General features: G+C 37.4%; 1 protein-coding gene across 7 annotated transcripts in view; it reads left to right on the top strand.

The window, feature by feature from the left end:
• LOC18440113 (GPI transamidase component PIG-S-like protein) overlaps positions 1 to 11,651 on the top strand; it is a 68,444-nt gene extending 56,793 nt beyond the window's left edge. For 2 of the 7 annotated variants that reach the window (XR_016057916.1, XR_002281932.2), the window contains 5 exons: positions 10,025 to 10,097; positions 10,267 to 10,370; positions 10,485 to 10,619; positions 10,928 to 10,985; positions 11,220 to 11,651. Coding sequence is in view for 4 of the 7 variants with exons in the window: in XM_088869946.1 (XP_088726072.1) it covers positions 10,025 to 10,097; positions 10,267 to 10,370; positions 10,485 to 10,601 (294 nt within the window). In the remaining 3 variants the exon portion in view is untranslated. Of the gene's footprint in view, positions 1 to 10,024; positions 10,098 to 10,266; positions 10,371 to 10,484; positions 10,620 to 10,927; positions 10,986 to 11,214 lie in introns of all 7 variants that reach the window. The other 5 variants (XM_088869946.1, XM_020670876.2, XM_088869945.1 and 2 more) reach the window with 3 other exon arrangements.
• Positions 11,652 to 14,610: the final 2,959 nt, after the last annotated feature.

Here is a 14,610-nt window from a genome sequence, read left to right as displayed (position 1 = left end):
GCCCATCATATAGTTGAGCTTTGTACTCTCCATGCCTTCACCTGCACCCATGAGTCATCTGTTGTTCCTTCCTATCACAAACTATTGCTTATCCAGCTTTTCCATTAACTTTGGAACTCTTGAAAGTTTTAGTTCACCAACTTCTTCTCCTTTTTTCACCCGACTCTTATGCATCTCTGATGCTCAACCTTCAGATTATGTACCACAGGTAGATCCTAATGGTTACAGGCCCACAAACTTCACAACCAAGTCGCCAAACCGTGATAATTGCCAAAACCAGTTTGAGTTTCACGCAAAGATGATACTTCACCATCCAATCCCATCATACTTTCTCTTTTCACAAAGGAGGTAACCCGTGTCTAGGTGGCAGAGCATGTCAGTCAAGTTGAAATTAAAGTGGAGAATAAAATAGTTTGGTAGGATCTAGAGAGAGAAAGAGTTGAAAGAAAATAAAGATGATGAAGAAGAAAAAGCCGGGAGCGAGAGAGGCATTTGGGAGAGAGAGGGAGGGAAAGAGAGTGGCATGACGGCCTCAAGTGACCTTTACCCCTCTTATCAACATCAAGTAATAACCTAATTACATAGTATGGACAATTCTGCCCTTATTTAGAGAACTATGACAAATAAGAACCATACAAAAGATAAGTGACAATTCTATCCATCAAATACAATAATGGTTATTCCTTTTATTTCCAACACTCCCCCTCAAGTTGGTGCGTAGATATCAATCATACCCAGCTTGCTTGTGATATCATATAATCTGTCCCGTCCAACGGCTTTGGTGAAGATATCTACAAGTTGATATTTAGATTTCATATGAGGAGACTGAATGATCTTGGCAGCAACCTTCTCTCTGTTGAAGTGACGATCTACTTCAATATGTTTAGTCCTTTCATGAAAAACATGTTTTTCTGTGCTACAAATGGATGCCTTATTGTCACAATATAGATCATGGGAAGCTTAACTCTAACCCGCAAATCAAAAATATCACTTTGATCCCCATCACTTCACATGTATCATGAGCCATTCCTCTGTATTTTACTTCAGCACTTGATCTTGCCACCACATTTTGCTTCTTACTTTTCCAAGTAATCAGGATAGCTAGTTGTGGATCTTCTATTAGTTTGGCAACCAACACAACCAACATCTGTGTAAACTGCAACATCAAGATGTAGTTGATTTGAAAAAAAATGTCCCTTTCCATGGTGCGTACTTGAGATATCTTAACGTTCTATACACTGCATCAAGGTGTAGTTTACGTGGTGCATGCATAAATTGGCTGACCATGCTAAATGCAAAAGAGATGTCTGGTCAAGGGATTATGAAGTATATAAGCTTGCCCACTATTTGTTGATATTGATTAAGATCTTTTAGCAACTCTCCCTTTTCTCCATGAAGTTTATGATTGACTTCTATAGGAGTATCTGCAGGTTTAGATCCTAAGTTGTTGTAACTAGTCCAACACATATTTTCTTTGGCTGATGACTATAACATTTTTTGATCTCGCCACTTCAATTCCTAAAAAAATACTTAAGGGGTCCTAAATCTTTGATATAAAACACCTTGCTGAAATAAGATTTAAAATCCTCAATTCCCTTCACATTATCCCCGTGTCACAACAATATCATCAACATACACTATGAGGGCTGTAATTTCAGCAATAGTCTTATTTACAAAGAACGTATGATCAGCTTGACTCGTTTTGAACCCAAATTTTAGCTATGTCTCACTGAAATTTTTAAACCATGTTGTAGGAGACTGTTTAGGTCCATATATTGCATTCTTTAACATGCAAACCTTTTTTGTTCCTCCCCTAATCTAAAAATCAAGAGGCATAGCCATATCGATTTCTTCTTGGATGTTTTCATATAAGAATACATTCTTAACATCTACCAAATGGAGTGGCCATGATTTATTTGCAGCAAGTGAAAGAACGATCTTCGTAATGTTCAACTTGGCCACATGTGCAAAAGTATCTTGGTAGTGTATACTAGGAGTCTGGGTGAAACCTTTAGCAGCCAATCTTGCTTTATAACTTTCAATGGTACCATCTGCTTTGCATTTTACAATGAATATCTATCGACATCCGGCAACGTTTTTCCCTTGAGGAAGGTTGGTGATTTCCCATACATTATTCCGCTCAAGTGCTCGCATCTCATCACCCATGGCAGCTTTCTTGTGAGTTTGTGAAAGTGCTTCTGCAACACTGGAAGGTATTCTTACAAAAGATAGAGTAGATATGAAGGCATGATACCATTCCTTTTAGATAAACTACTCTCTTCTGATAAAAGTGGTGTGGAAATAGGAAGGGGAACAACTGATGTGCTCTCTTCACTAAACTATGTTTTAGTCTCCCACTAAAGAGAGCGCTCATAACCTGTAGAGGAGAAGTATGAAACAGTTTCAAAGAAAGTGAGATCCATGGAGACATAGTGGACCTTGATAATAGGATTGTAACACTTGTACCCCTTTTGATGAGATGGATACCCATAAAATTACATTTGGTAGCTTTAGCATCAAGCTTGTCCCTCTTTGGATCAAGGATGTGGACAAAACATATACTACCAAACACCTTGGTAGGTACAAGGAACATGGTGAGTTGGGATGAAACAATTTCAGCGGGAGATTTTCCCTCAAGAACATGAGAGGGCATGCGATTTATTAAAAAGGCAGTAGTGAGAATTGCTTCAGATAAAAAACTCTCTAGAACTTCCATTCCCAGTAAAAGAGCTCGGGTAACTTCCAACAAGAGTCTTTTTCTTCTCTCTCAGCTATACCATTTTGCTGAGGCGTGTATGGACACGTTGTTTGGAACTCAATCCCTTGATCAAGAAGAAATCTTTGAGTTTGTTTGATACATACTCACCCCCATTGTCAAATCGTAAGACTTTAATTTATGCATCAAATTGCATCAAATTAAGTTTTAACCATTTTGTGATAGACTTGGAATAGATTAGTAACTTCATCTTTGTGTTTCATTAGATAGACAATTGAAAATCTAGAAGAATCATCCTCAAACAATGATTTAAAAAGCGGACCGCCCAGCGCCTAGGCGGTCCAAAAGGCCTGGGTGCATCGCCCAGGCCTAGGCGGCGAAACTGGGCGGCCCGCTCGGGGCCTGCGCCCTGCCACGAGGCGAAATTTTTTTTTTTTTTTTTTTCATTTTTTTCAAAGATATAAAAGTTAAGAATGATGGCTTTTACGTTCATTTGGACCCTAAACCCACCAGAACCCCTTTTAGAGTAACAAAAACTTCCAAAAAACTACATTTCATTGGATCGAATCATCGAAGTGTTTCTCAAAGTTTGGAGTTCAAGCAAACAAAGTAAGTGCATTTTTTAGATTGCTTGTTTTATTTTGAGATGTCTTCTTCAGGAGCTAGTCGGAGTGGAGATCCGGGTTGGAAATATGGATACAACCCAAATCGAAATGACAAAAATTGCGCTAGATGCAATTTTTGTGAAAAAAATACAAAAGGAGGCATAAATTGGTTTAAGAATCATTTTGCCGGTATTAAGGGGGACGTTGTCCCTTGTAAAAATATTCTTGAAGCTATCAAGGAGGAGATTAAACAATTTTTAAGTTATGGAAAACAAAAACAAGAACAAAATCCTTGTCATAGATCTATTTCTGTTGCTCCTAGAAAAAGTGATCCGGGTTGGAAGTATGGGTACTACCCAAAGCCAAATGATAAAAATTGTATAAGGTGTAATTTTTGTGAAAAAGATATCAATGGGGGTATTAGCTGATTCAAAAAACACCTTGTTGGCTTTAGAAGTAATGTTGGTTCTTGTACAAAGGTTCCTGAAGCAGTTTGAAATGAGATTAGACATCTTCTAAATTTTGAAGAACAAAAGAAGGATGAAAATAAGCCTTGTTCTATGGAAGTATCTTCTCCAGTTTCTAGTCGGAGTGGTGATCCGGGTTGGAAGTATGGTTATAACCCGAATCCAAGTGATAAAAATCATATTAAATGTAATTATTGCGGAAATGATACTAATGGGGGAATTTACAGGTTTAAAAAATACCTTGCTGGTATGACGGAGGATGTTGCTCCATGTAAAAATGTTCTTGAGGCTACCAAGGAGGAAATTATATAATATTTGAGTTCAAAGAAGCACAAAAAAAAAGGTAGAGCAGCCAAGACTCCTAGAGCCTCATCTGCACAGACCACACATACTAGTAAGAGGAAGGTAGAAGAAGAGGAGGAGAAAGAGGCAGATTCAAAAGAAACAGAGAAGGACGAGCGTTATATTGAAGAGGGAGATGACTCTGATGATGATGGCCTCGACTCTGATGCATATAATGAGGCTTGCCCTATTGATATTCCTTCTGATGATGATGATGATGATGACTGAAGACTCTTGCCTCTTGGTGCTGACTGCTGAGTGTTGAATGTTGAGTCTATTGACTGCTGTGTTGAGTCATGAGTGTTGACTTTTGTTAGACTGTATATTTTCTAAATTTCTATATATTTCTGTTGTGTTGAGTGTTGACTTTTATATCCTACACTTGTATGGTTTTACAGTTTAATGTTTTAACAATATGGATTATCAAAATTCTCTTCTCAACTGCTATCTTTTTTTTTTTTTTTTTCAACTTGGAATATGGTATATTGGGATTTTTACTTTTTTTTTTCAATTGGGCAGCTGCCCAAGTTCTAGGCGCCCGCCTAGGACCCACCTAGAGCTTTTTGATACACTGTCCAGAAATATAACAAAGAAATGAAATCCAATCATAGATGCAACTGGTGAAGGACCCCACACATCATAGTGTATAAGAGAGAAAGGAAGATCACTTGTTTTATTGATATTAGTAGGAAATGAAGTTCTATGATGTTTTGACATCTCACAAATGTCACATTGTAATTGACTGTGACCCAAGCACTAAATTTTAGGAAATTAAGAATGCAATGTAAAAGGTGATGCATGACCAAGTCAAATGTGACATAAATACACCTTTTCTTTATTAGCAATTGAAGATATGGCTGTTGAAGTCAAGGCACGCTCCTGAGTCTCTGGAAAGTACAACTCTCTATTTTCACAACCATACCTAAATGTCTTCCCAGTCCTCAAATCTTGGAATACACAGTGAGAAGAGAAAAGGTTATACTGCAGTTTAGGGTCTTTGTGGGATTACTAACTACCAGGAGATTATTAGAAAGATTGGGAACGTGCAAGGTGGATGACAAGTTAATAGCAGTAATATGTATAGTTCCCTTTCCCTTGATTGGAATAAGAGAACCATCTTCTTTTTTAACTAATTCATGGCCCTTGCCCTCTCAGGCCAACCAACTGTACGTAGGGGTCACGAAGTCCCCTAGCCAACCACCTTGGGCATCTCTCTATCCCCATCAAGGGATTGGCATCCACAGTTGTGCCACATTCCAAGGGCTAAAGGGTTTTAGATATCAATCCGGACCTAGCTCATCAAGATGAGATGAGTCATGGCATCAAAGTGCCTCATTTGGTCCCACCAAACCTTAACTCTCGCTTGAGTCATCATATTACTATAGTCATAGTTGTAGATAAGGCCTTTAAATGACCCCAAGAGCCCAAACTTTGGTTGCTTAGAAACCCCTTTTTTCATGTAATCTATGGTAGGGGCAATCAACATACTGAAATTACAGATAAAACGATGGCCAAACCATCAAAGCTTGATGGGGATCAAGAGCTGGCGATTCAAAATTTTAAGTTAATTTTTATGGATGTGGGTATACATATTATTTTTTTATGAAAGGTTAAGTTTTAGGAATTATAATGTGGGATTAATCTCCAGCACTTGGTTTCTATTTTTTATTTTATTTTTGTTTAGCATTCATTAGTATTGTTCAAAGGTGTTGTTCACAGGTTAGTATTTATAAGTACTGTTTACGCTATTTCTGAAGTTCTAGTAATGTTTAGAGGTATTTTAGAGACTACAATTGTTTACTTGGTTCTCAAGTTAATTTTAGGGTTTCATAGGCTTATACAATTGTTTACTTGGTTCTCAGTCCACTTGCTTGGGCTTCTTCAATAAAATTTGCCTTCAAAAAATAATTGACACTCACCCGTTGACTAGGCTTAGTTGCAGTTCACTCTCTCGTGTTCCATGATATTTTGATATTATCCTTTCAAAATAATAAGTGTTCTTCCTCCCCTCATGAATCTCACCAAGATCATACTGCCACAACCTTTCCAACAAACATATGGCATGTATCCATCACACCATTCATTATCATACTGTCTTTTCAATGGAAAATGAAACAAGGCAAGCATTTAGAAACTGTTACATCACTTAGTTTATTGAGTAATGACAGCTTGTAGGCCCTTGGATGTCCTCTACGCCCAACTTGAGTTTATCTACTGCCTCTTGGGAGATGACGTACTCACAACTGCTGTCTATACTCACCTTGCATACTTTCCCACTGATGTGGATGCAATGTGGAAAATATTCGCTCTCAACCAATCCTCCATTTCATGTTTTGGCAGAAACAAACGCTTTCTTCACCTTCATCACCATACATAACCACATCTTCTTCTTCTTCTCCAAATTCTTCATCATAGACTTGTCCTCCGTCAAAATCTGCACCCTCTTCATGCTCTTTCCTTCAATCATGTGTTCTTTACCTTTTGCCAAGTGATTGGAACTTTCCTGCTGTCTGAGGATTTATGATTTGGTCTCCACACTTTTAACAACAGAATGATGCACTGTTGTTTTGGTTTCTCTAAAATGTGGCTGCAGTATTTAGACGCGCACCGTATGTGCTGTTGAAGTCTCTTTGGTTGCTCCAATATGTGTAGTTTTCGGTCCTGCTGCCCCATCTTGAATTCCCACTTTGTTTGCAGGTTTTGTTCCGGTTAGTTCACCTATCCCCACTATCCAGTAATCTTCGAGATCAAAACTCACCTGTTTTTTTTGGCTACCTTTCCACCTCCAAGGTGCAATGATATGCCTTTAAAACAGTGCACAAAGGCTGTAAGGACAAAATGTCCTGTATACACTGCCTCAAACTCCCTACATATCTTGTGACCGGTTGTTCATCGCTTTCCGACAGGTCGTTACGGGCAATTGATTGATTGAACTCCTCGGTATAGTCACCTATGCCCCTTCCTTCTTTCCTATCCTTGCATTCTCTAGCCTATGTTGATCTCTCTCTCTCTCTCTCTCCCCTTCTTTCCTATCCTTGCATTCTCTAGCCTATGTTGATCTCTCTCTCTCTCTCTCTGTCCATTCCCCTTCTTCCTTATCACTCCTTTCTCTCTCTTCATTCCTATTCTTTTTGTCTGTCTCTCGTGTCCAAATCCGAAACCCAATATCCCTCCAAATATAGAATAAAATCTGCAAAAGTTGAGATGAAGATGGGAGAAAGCGAGAGTATGGGTTCTACAAGAGAGAGAGGACAGTTTCCGATTTGGGTGAGAGAGAAAGAGAGAAGAGGAATGGAGAGAGAGAGAGAGAGAGAGAGAGAGAGAGCTTGACATGGGCAAGAGAATGCAAGGGATAGCAGAGGGGAATGTGGCAAGAGAGAGAGGGAGTAAAGAGAAGGAACTAAACTTCAGCAATAGGACTAGCAAGAAAGGGTGAGATAGAAGTGGGGCGCCAAGGGTTAGGTTTTTGGGTTTTGAAAAATAAGAAATAAAAGCGAAGAAAGGATGTGTGTCATTTAAACAATTAGTTTGGGGCACTTAATGAGGATTAAAATAAAAAAGGACGGCAATGACTTTTGGAGCTGATGGAATGAAATATATGTTAACTTAAAGCGCTTGTTAGGGATACAAGGTGGGGGGTTACCATGAAAGAAGTGCGACTTTCAGGGGTCACAGTGATATTTTCCTTTTAATTTTTGAAACCAAAAAGATATTAACCAAAGTAAAAGACCCCAGAGAAGTTCCAATGCCAGTGATGTGAAGTAGAACCCCTATAATGTCTTTCTCTTTATCATCATACAGAGACAAGAAAGTAACCTGCATCAAATGTCAGCCCTTGTATCCATAATCCAAAAAGCATGGAGTTTTTTGGGGCTGCAATATGTTCGGATTTGCAACGAGTGTGTCAAGGCGGTAACATTTTGAAATTGTGGATCATATCTTTGGAATCATTGGGAAGCAGTGAGATTCTTTTTCCCAAACAGAGATAATATGATATAATGGGCTGGTTGGTGCTGGCAAGCTAGAAGGTTAAAATTCCATGGTTATGGGAATGTTATGACTAGCATATACTTCTCCATAATGTTGGTTAGATGGATTGAATCTACTGTTCCCACAACCATAGTTGTTTCTTCTTCTTCCACAGCCTCTAGTAAATATATTGGAGCTATAAGAATTGACATTTAAGACTTCAGGAATATCTTTGTTGACCTTCAACTGATTTTCCTCGAATAAAGCTTCATGTTGTATATTGTAAGAGAGGATGAATTTCAAGCTTCATGTTGTATATTGTAAGAGAGGATGAATTTCATTGAAACCACGTGTAAGTGGTCTAGACATGACCAATGTGATGAACATATCATATTCTTCAACAATTCTCCATGCAAGTATAATACTTTATCACCATTGCTAACCTCATGAACGATGGTAGTTAGTTGAGCACAAAGTGCTTTCAGCACTAAACACAACATAAAGAAGATGAAGATAAATGTCAAGTTACATTTCTGCTCCTACACATCACGTTATAACCTTAATAATATTATGGGAAAACAGAGTTGCATTTCCTTTATAGTAATTTATTGTGAAGGACTAAGCTTCTAGAAGAGCAGTTCCAGGGGCATTTCATGGTCCTAGTGGACCCAGGGGATTCTATGAGCATGTTGGAGGTGTAGTAGTTTGGGATCTCATCTCCAAAGGGCACTCAAGGATTATGAGGTGGATCACTTCTTGGCTTTGATGGGTTTTTAGGAGGTGTTCCTGCTGATGGGGCTGGACCAGAAGATTTGTTAATGATAGAGTGGTTCCAGTTTTTATGTGCGGACTTTTTACGGAGACTTCATGGATATTCCTCAAGGACTTTAACCCACCCACTATTTATATAGTGTCATGTTACCCCTGGAGTGCAGGCTTTCCAGCTGCATGCTATTCTAGAAAATATCCTTACCATTGACCACCTTTCTAGCCTTGCACCTGCCGATGTGCAGAGAGGAGGTTGTTGACCACATCTAGATTCACTAGCCAAATGGATTACCAGTTTGGACCCACGCAAGTGGTTGCATCAAAGTTGACTGGGTGCTGCCAGAATCGGTGGCTGCCTTGTTTGCAGGATGGAGTTTAGCTCCTTTCCCTTATAGAATTGGTCCCAATGGAAGATGGCATATGGATGTATCTTTAATGAAAGATTATAGCCATGGTATCTCTAAAGGAGAGGATTTGCATGTCCATTATGTCCTGGGCTTTTTTCTCTGAGGTTTAAGGGTTTGAAAACTTGCTCAGACTTGGAGGATAATTTTCTCCAGCCATCTATATCCTGAATCAGATGGTGGCTTTTAAGACGCGGTATTGGAGCATTCAATAGCGATATTTTATTGGTGGTCATGGGATGACTAGGGACCAGCAGAGATGGGAGGCATGGCCAGGAGTCATTTTGGGGGTGCCCTTGTTGTCATTCTCTGGTACCTTAGTCCTTAGGGTAAAGGGATCCTGTTGACCATGGCTGAGGCAGAAGCCCTCTTTGACGGGGTAAGGTTAAGAATTTCTTCATTTCACCTTATTAGTGAAAAGGTACTTCCCAAAGCATATGAATAAGGGAGGATTGAGGTCATGTGGATGATGTCACTCTGCTATCCTAGTGGCTTATTCTTCGTGGTGTGAGGCTTCTGATTATGCGCCCTTTGTCATCTCTCTATGTTTGTATTCTTGGTGTTTTGCAATGCTGTAGTTCTGCTCACTTCATTGATCCACACAGGGAGAGAGAGAGAGAGCTGCATTAAGGGTTGCTGGAAGTTTTTGTAAAAAAATGTCGCAGTTGTTGGCATATTAGCTTTCCTTCTGCAGCCTCACTTCTGTTAAGAGTATTTGCAGAATTAATATTCAATTGAATTTTATGTTCCCAGGTTAAGCTATCTCTTGAGGCGGCAAACCTAGCCGAGAACAATGCCTCCCTTGGGATGTATGATGCTGCTGAAGGTGTGGTCTTTGCTGGGACCTGAAAACATCATTTGCTTTTATGTTTACTTCCTTTTTATTATTATTATTATCTTCCCTTTTTATTATTATTATTTTTTTATTTTTTTTCTTTGGGTGCATGTATAGCGATTGGCATGACGAAACATTGATTTTCCTGTTTCTCCTACAGTATCTTCCCGGGAAGCGAGAGTGTGGGCAGAAGCTGCTTTTTTTCATCCATCCATCATGTCGATCCTGTACTTTCCATTTGAGCACCACGTTGCCATATATTCTGTAAGCAACACATGCTTTACGTTTTGGTCCAAGCCTTCAAATTTATTTGATAGAGCGACTCAAAAGAGTTTCTGTATTGTGGATATCTGATACTTTGGCATCTTTTTTTTTCAGCCCTTCTTTGTTCCAGTTGCAATGCATGTGTTTATTGCAGCTTTCAAGGAAACTATGAGGTACCGGCGAGAAAGGGAAAAATATTGGGCATGGAAAAATCAAGCACCAGCTCTTTGATCATAAAATGGTTATTAGGTAAGGTTATTTAAATTTGCAGCAAATATAAATGACACTGGCTTTCAATGGTTAAATTGTCTCTTAAGACCCACAAATTATAGTGGGGAAGAGATGGTGGTTTCATTTTCTTTCTCCGTTTTTTACGAGGAGTTAGCTCACTGACCAAGGAAAATGTAAAAACGAGCTCTGGTTTGGGTAGGCAATTGTAATTTCTTTTAATTTGAACCTGGGATATCAGGTTTGCAAAAGGCAACGTACCCTCCTATGTAACGATATATTCTAATCCAATGAATTCACTTTGATATTCCTTTTTTTGGGGTCTGTAGGGATTTGACCCCTATCTTTGGCGAGAATGGAGTCCATGATCTCATTCATGAACCCGTGGTATTACCTTGTGGCCTTCTTTATGTACCACATCTTTTTTACACCTCACAAGAGGTTGATTAAAAAAATATTATTTTAAATGTAAAGGTCAAAGGGTCGTGTAACAGTTTTAAGAGAACTATCTCGTTTTGGGCTCTTGCTCCTTCCTCTCTTTTTCTTTTTTAGTTTTTATTTATTTGTTTATCTTAAGCTCTCTCATCTTTCACCTTGCACTCCATCGGCAACTCAGTGCAGGAAGCAAAGAAGGAAGGGAAGATGATGGAGTTTGTAAGAGATGAAGGAGATGTATCTTACAATTCATTCCTCACACATTTTGGGCAACAAATGGTCATATTCCGGAGTTTAGTAGTGTGAGAAGGCCAAAGTACCGATTGGATGATTTTTGTAATGAGAGAAGTCTATTAATTTTTGGATGATTTTTGTAGTGAGAGAAGTCTATTAATTTTTGTTCTTGTTTAAAGGTGTTACGCAGATTAGAAGACATGAGTATTTTTAGATTGCGGTTTTGTACGGGTCTTATAACTGTGCTATTAATCGACATAGAATCTCATTTGTAATATGGATGTATCTTAAGAGTGTACTCGCCCACGATCGGTTTGTACCTTAGAAGTTTACCAAGATTGTGGCGTTTAATTAGAAGAAAGTGAGCTTCCTTGTGCCTCCAAATCCCTTAATTTTGTTCTCTCGATCTTTTTGCTAAAAATTGGGTCCGTTGACCCATTAATAAGTTTTATAGGCTCATGGTTATATCTTCTTCTTTTTTTTTGGGACCAATTAACAAAATTTTGTTAAAAACCTAGAAGGCTATAAATGAAAGGTGTGGTAATGTAGAATTCAAAGTATTAAATTCAAAAACAAAATTATACGTTTTATTTCAAATACTTGAATTCTACTTATATGAGTTATAATATGTTGCTGTAAAATTAAAATAATGTCTTAGATACATTCTAGGATTTTTATTTTTATTATCAAGAGAAAGGGGATATTAAGCTCATTGTGGATGGTTTGAAATATTAGATCTATAAGGTGATTAACTTTTATAAAGATGTATTTTTCCACATGTATGAATTTTATCATTTACTTTATTGTTCATTGCCCTTAATGGATCTCTACACGTTGATTATTTAAAATTAAGAGCTTTTATGTAAGGGGAAGTTGGATTCACTTGGAATAAAAATATGGATTGAATGACAAAAGGGTAAAATGATTTTACTCAAGGTTTAATGTGGGTGATAATGGTGTTTAAATCTCATCTATTCATCTTAGTGGTTGGATGAGGATGAGTGGCTAGAGTATATTGGTCTCTCATGTGCCTTTGTATAGGTGCATTAAGGGTATTGATGATATCCAATCTTCTACATTATGTATATATGCTTCTTTAAATCCCAAACCCTACCCACATAGAAAAATCCATATTGCTTTAGGTGAATAGAGAGAAAAAGAGAGAGACCAAACCTTAGACCCCTTTGCTCATTTCCCTTTGAGAGTTCCTATCCTCCATTGATGATCTTTGAAGTTTGATGGTGGTTATTCACTTCATAAGATCAAGCTCATCTAATATCATGATCAAGGTATTATCTCTCTAAGTTAGTTTATATTAAATATCATTTATCCATGGTCAAAGGTTCCTGAAAATTTCATTTACAGTCATGTTTTAGTTTCGTTAGACCTCCATTTTGATATTATCTTCGTATCATTCTTACATAGTGTGATCCCTCACTTGCTTATGTGTTTTATGCATTGATAAACCTTTGATCATACATAGTTTCCTTTGATCAACCTTGCACGAATTATCTTGAGCATTTCTAAGTCTTATTATTTAAATTCTCTTAGAAGTGTATTTACACATTTAGAGTATGAATTTTGCTTAAAAAGTTGTTGTGGTGAACTAGTGAACCACCGCAAGTAGTTTTGCCCTATCTTGCTCAATATTGATCTGATTTGCTCCATTCCTTTTGTAAAATGCTTTAAATTGATTGTATGGACACTACGAAATGGTTTTAAAAGTGTAAGAGCTTCCTAATTGAATTAAATACCCTTGAGATTATAAACCACTATTGTATTATTCATTGGGATAGAATTAAGTCCCTAAAATGCTCGAATTTGTGACCCAGGCACAAGGAGTTCAAACTTGGCTTCCAACATGTTTGTATGCATGTCTATTTGTTGTATTTATAATTATTAAATGATTAATGGTTGAAGAAATTATGTATGTTAAGTGAAAAATAGAATTGTGTTTTTAATCTTGTGGTATGAGCTTTAATGTTATGCTTTATTATTTATGTGAATTGAAATCTCATTGATTATTATGATCAAGTATAAGATGTATAAGACATTGTGATAAATAATGAGGATGAAGATTGAAGATGGAGTTATCATATAATTTTGATATAATGTGAAATTTTAAGTGCAAGTCATGTAGTATATCGTATAGATGTATATTGTGAATATTTAGATATTGTATTGAGTTTAATTATATTTTTTAATAAAGGATTTGTACAGGACATATTAGGGTTGAATTTGTATTTTTCAATTGTGTATAAACCAAGTTTGTAAGCTGGATTTTATGTATTACGGTTTTGTATTGAGATATTCATGTATTTATACCCTTAAGTTTTAATACAATGAAATTTTTTTAAAGATTGTGTACCTAACCACTTAGTCTTATACCATCAACACGCCCCACTCAATAGATCAAGGCATTGAGGCCTTGATCAAAATTGCCTATTGCTCTTATATTTTGTGAAGGGGTTTAGCTAGAGCTTTCCCATATTCATTGATCCCAGCGCCACTAGAGAAGGAGATCCGGTATGGCCTGTTCTAAGTCTAGTTGAAGTAATCTTTTGACATCTTTATTTTTATGGTTTGCAGTCCATTCTCTTGTAATTTCATCTTCTCATAGCATAATGTTACTTTCATTTATTCAATAAAAGAAAGTTGTAATTAGTGGCAGTAAGTAAGAACCAATTTAGTTATTTATTATTTTCTTTTGTATTGAATTTATTGTAATTAGATTGTTATAAATGTCCTAGTCGGTGTAAGAAATAAAATTAAAAATTGTATACTCCATGCTAGATCACCTTTGTCCACCTTTCATTGGTATCAGAGCAAGGGTTTTCTTACTGCCCATAGGAATTTTATTTTCTTTTATTTGAGTATTGTATTCGATTTGGGAAGAGAAATATGACTCCCACACATTTATCTCCGAGATCCTAAAAACCGAAAGGGTCGATGGAACAAACTACTCTTCATGGAAGCACAAGATAGGCTATGTGCTTTATGAGAAGGATTTGGATGGGGTACTATCTGACGATCGTCCTCGGCATCCTAGAATAAATTCATCTCAAGAAACAAAAGACAAATGCTTCAGGGAAGCGTAGAGATATACGTGTTAGGCATATCCTACTTTGCTCAATGATTGACTCATACACATTTGAGTATGAGTCAATAAAAACTGTAAAAGACATGCATGAGCGGCTCGAGTAAGAATACGTAGATTTAACTCTTATGAGGCAAGCAATGGCCATGAAAAAGGACAATGAACTGAAGATGGATGAAAGAGCAAAGATATCGGATCATCTGCATCTCGTCCGTGTACTTCATAGAGAGATCGAGGCTACTGGCA

Source organism: Amborella trichopoda, chromosome 6 (assembly GCF_054954075.1).
Source record: "Amborella trichopoda isolate Santa Cruz 75 chromosome 6, AtrichopodaSantaCruz75HAP2 v2.0, whole genome shotgun sequence".
NCBI classification, from domain to species: domain Eukaryota; kingdom Viridiplantae; phylum Streptophyta; class Magnoliopsida; order Amborellales; family Amborellaceae; genus Amborella; species Amborella trichopoda.
Note: the sequence above shows the minus strand (reverse complement) of the source record. Positions and strands in the feature narration are given on the sequence as shown.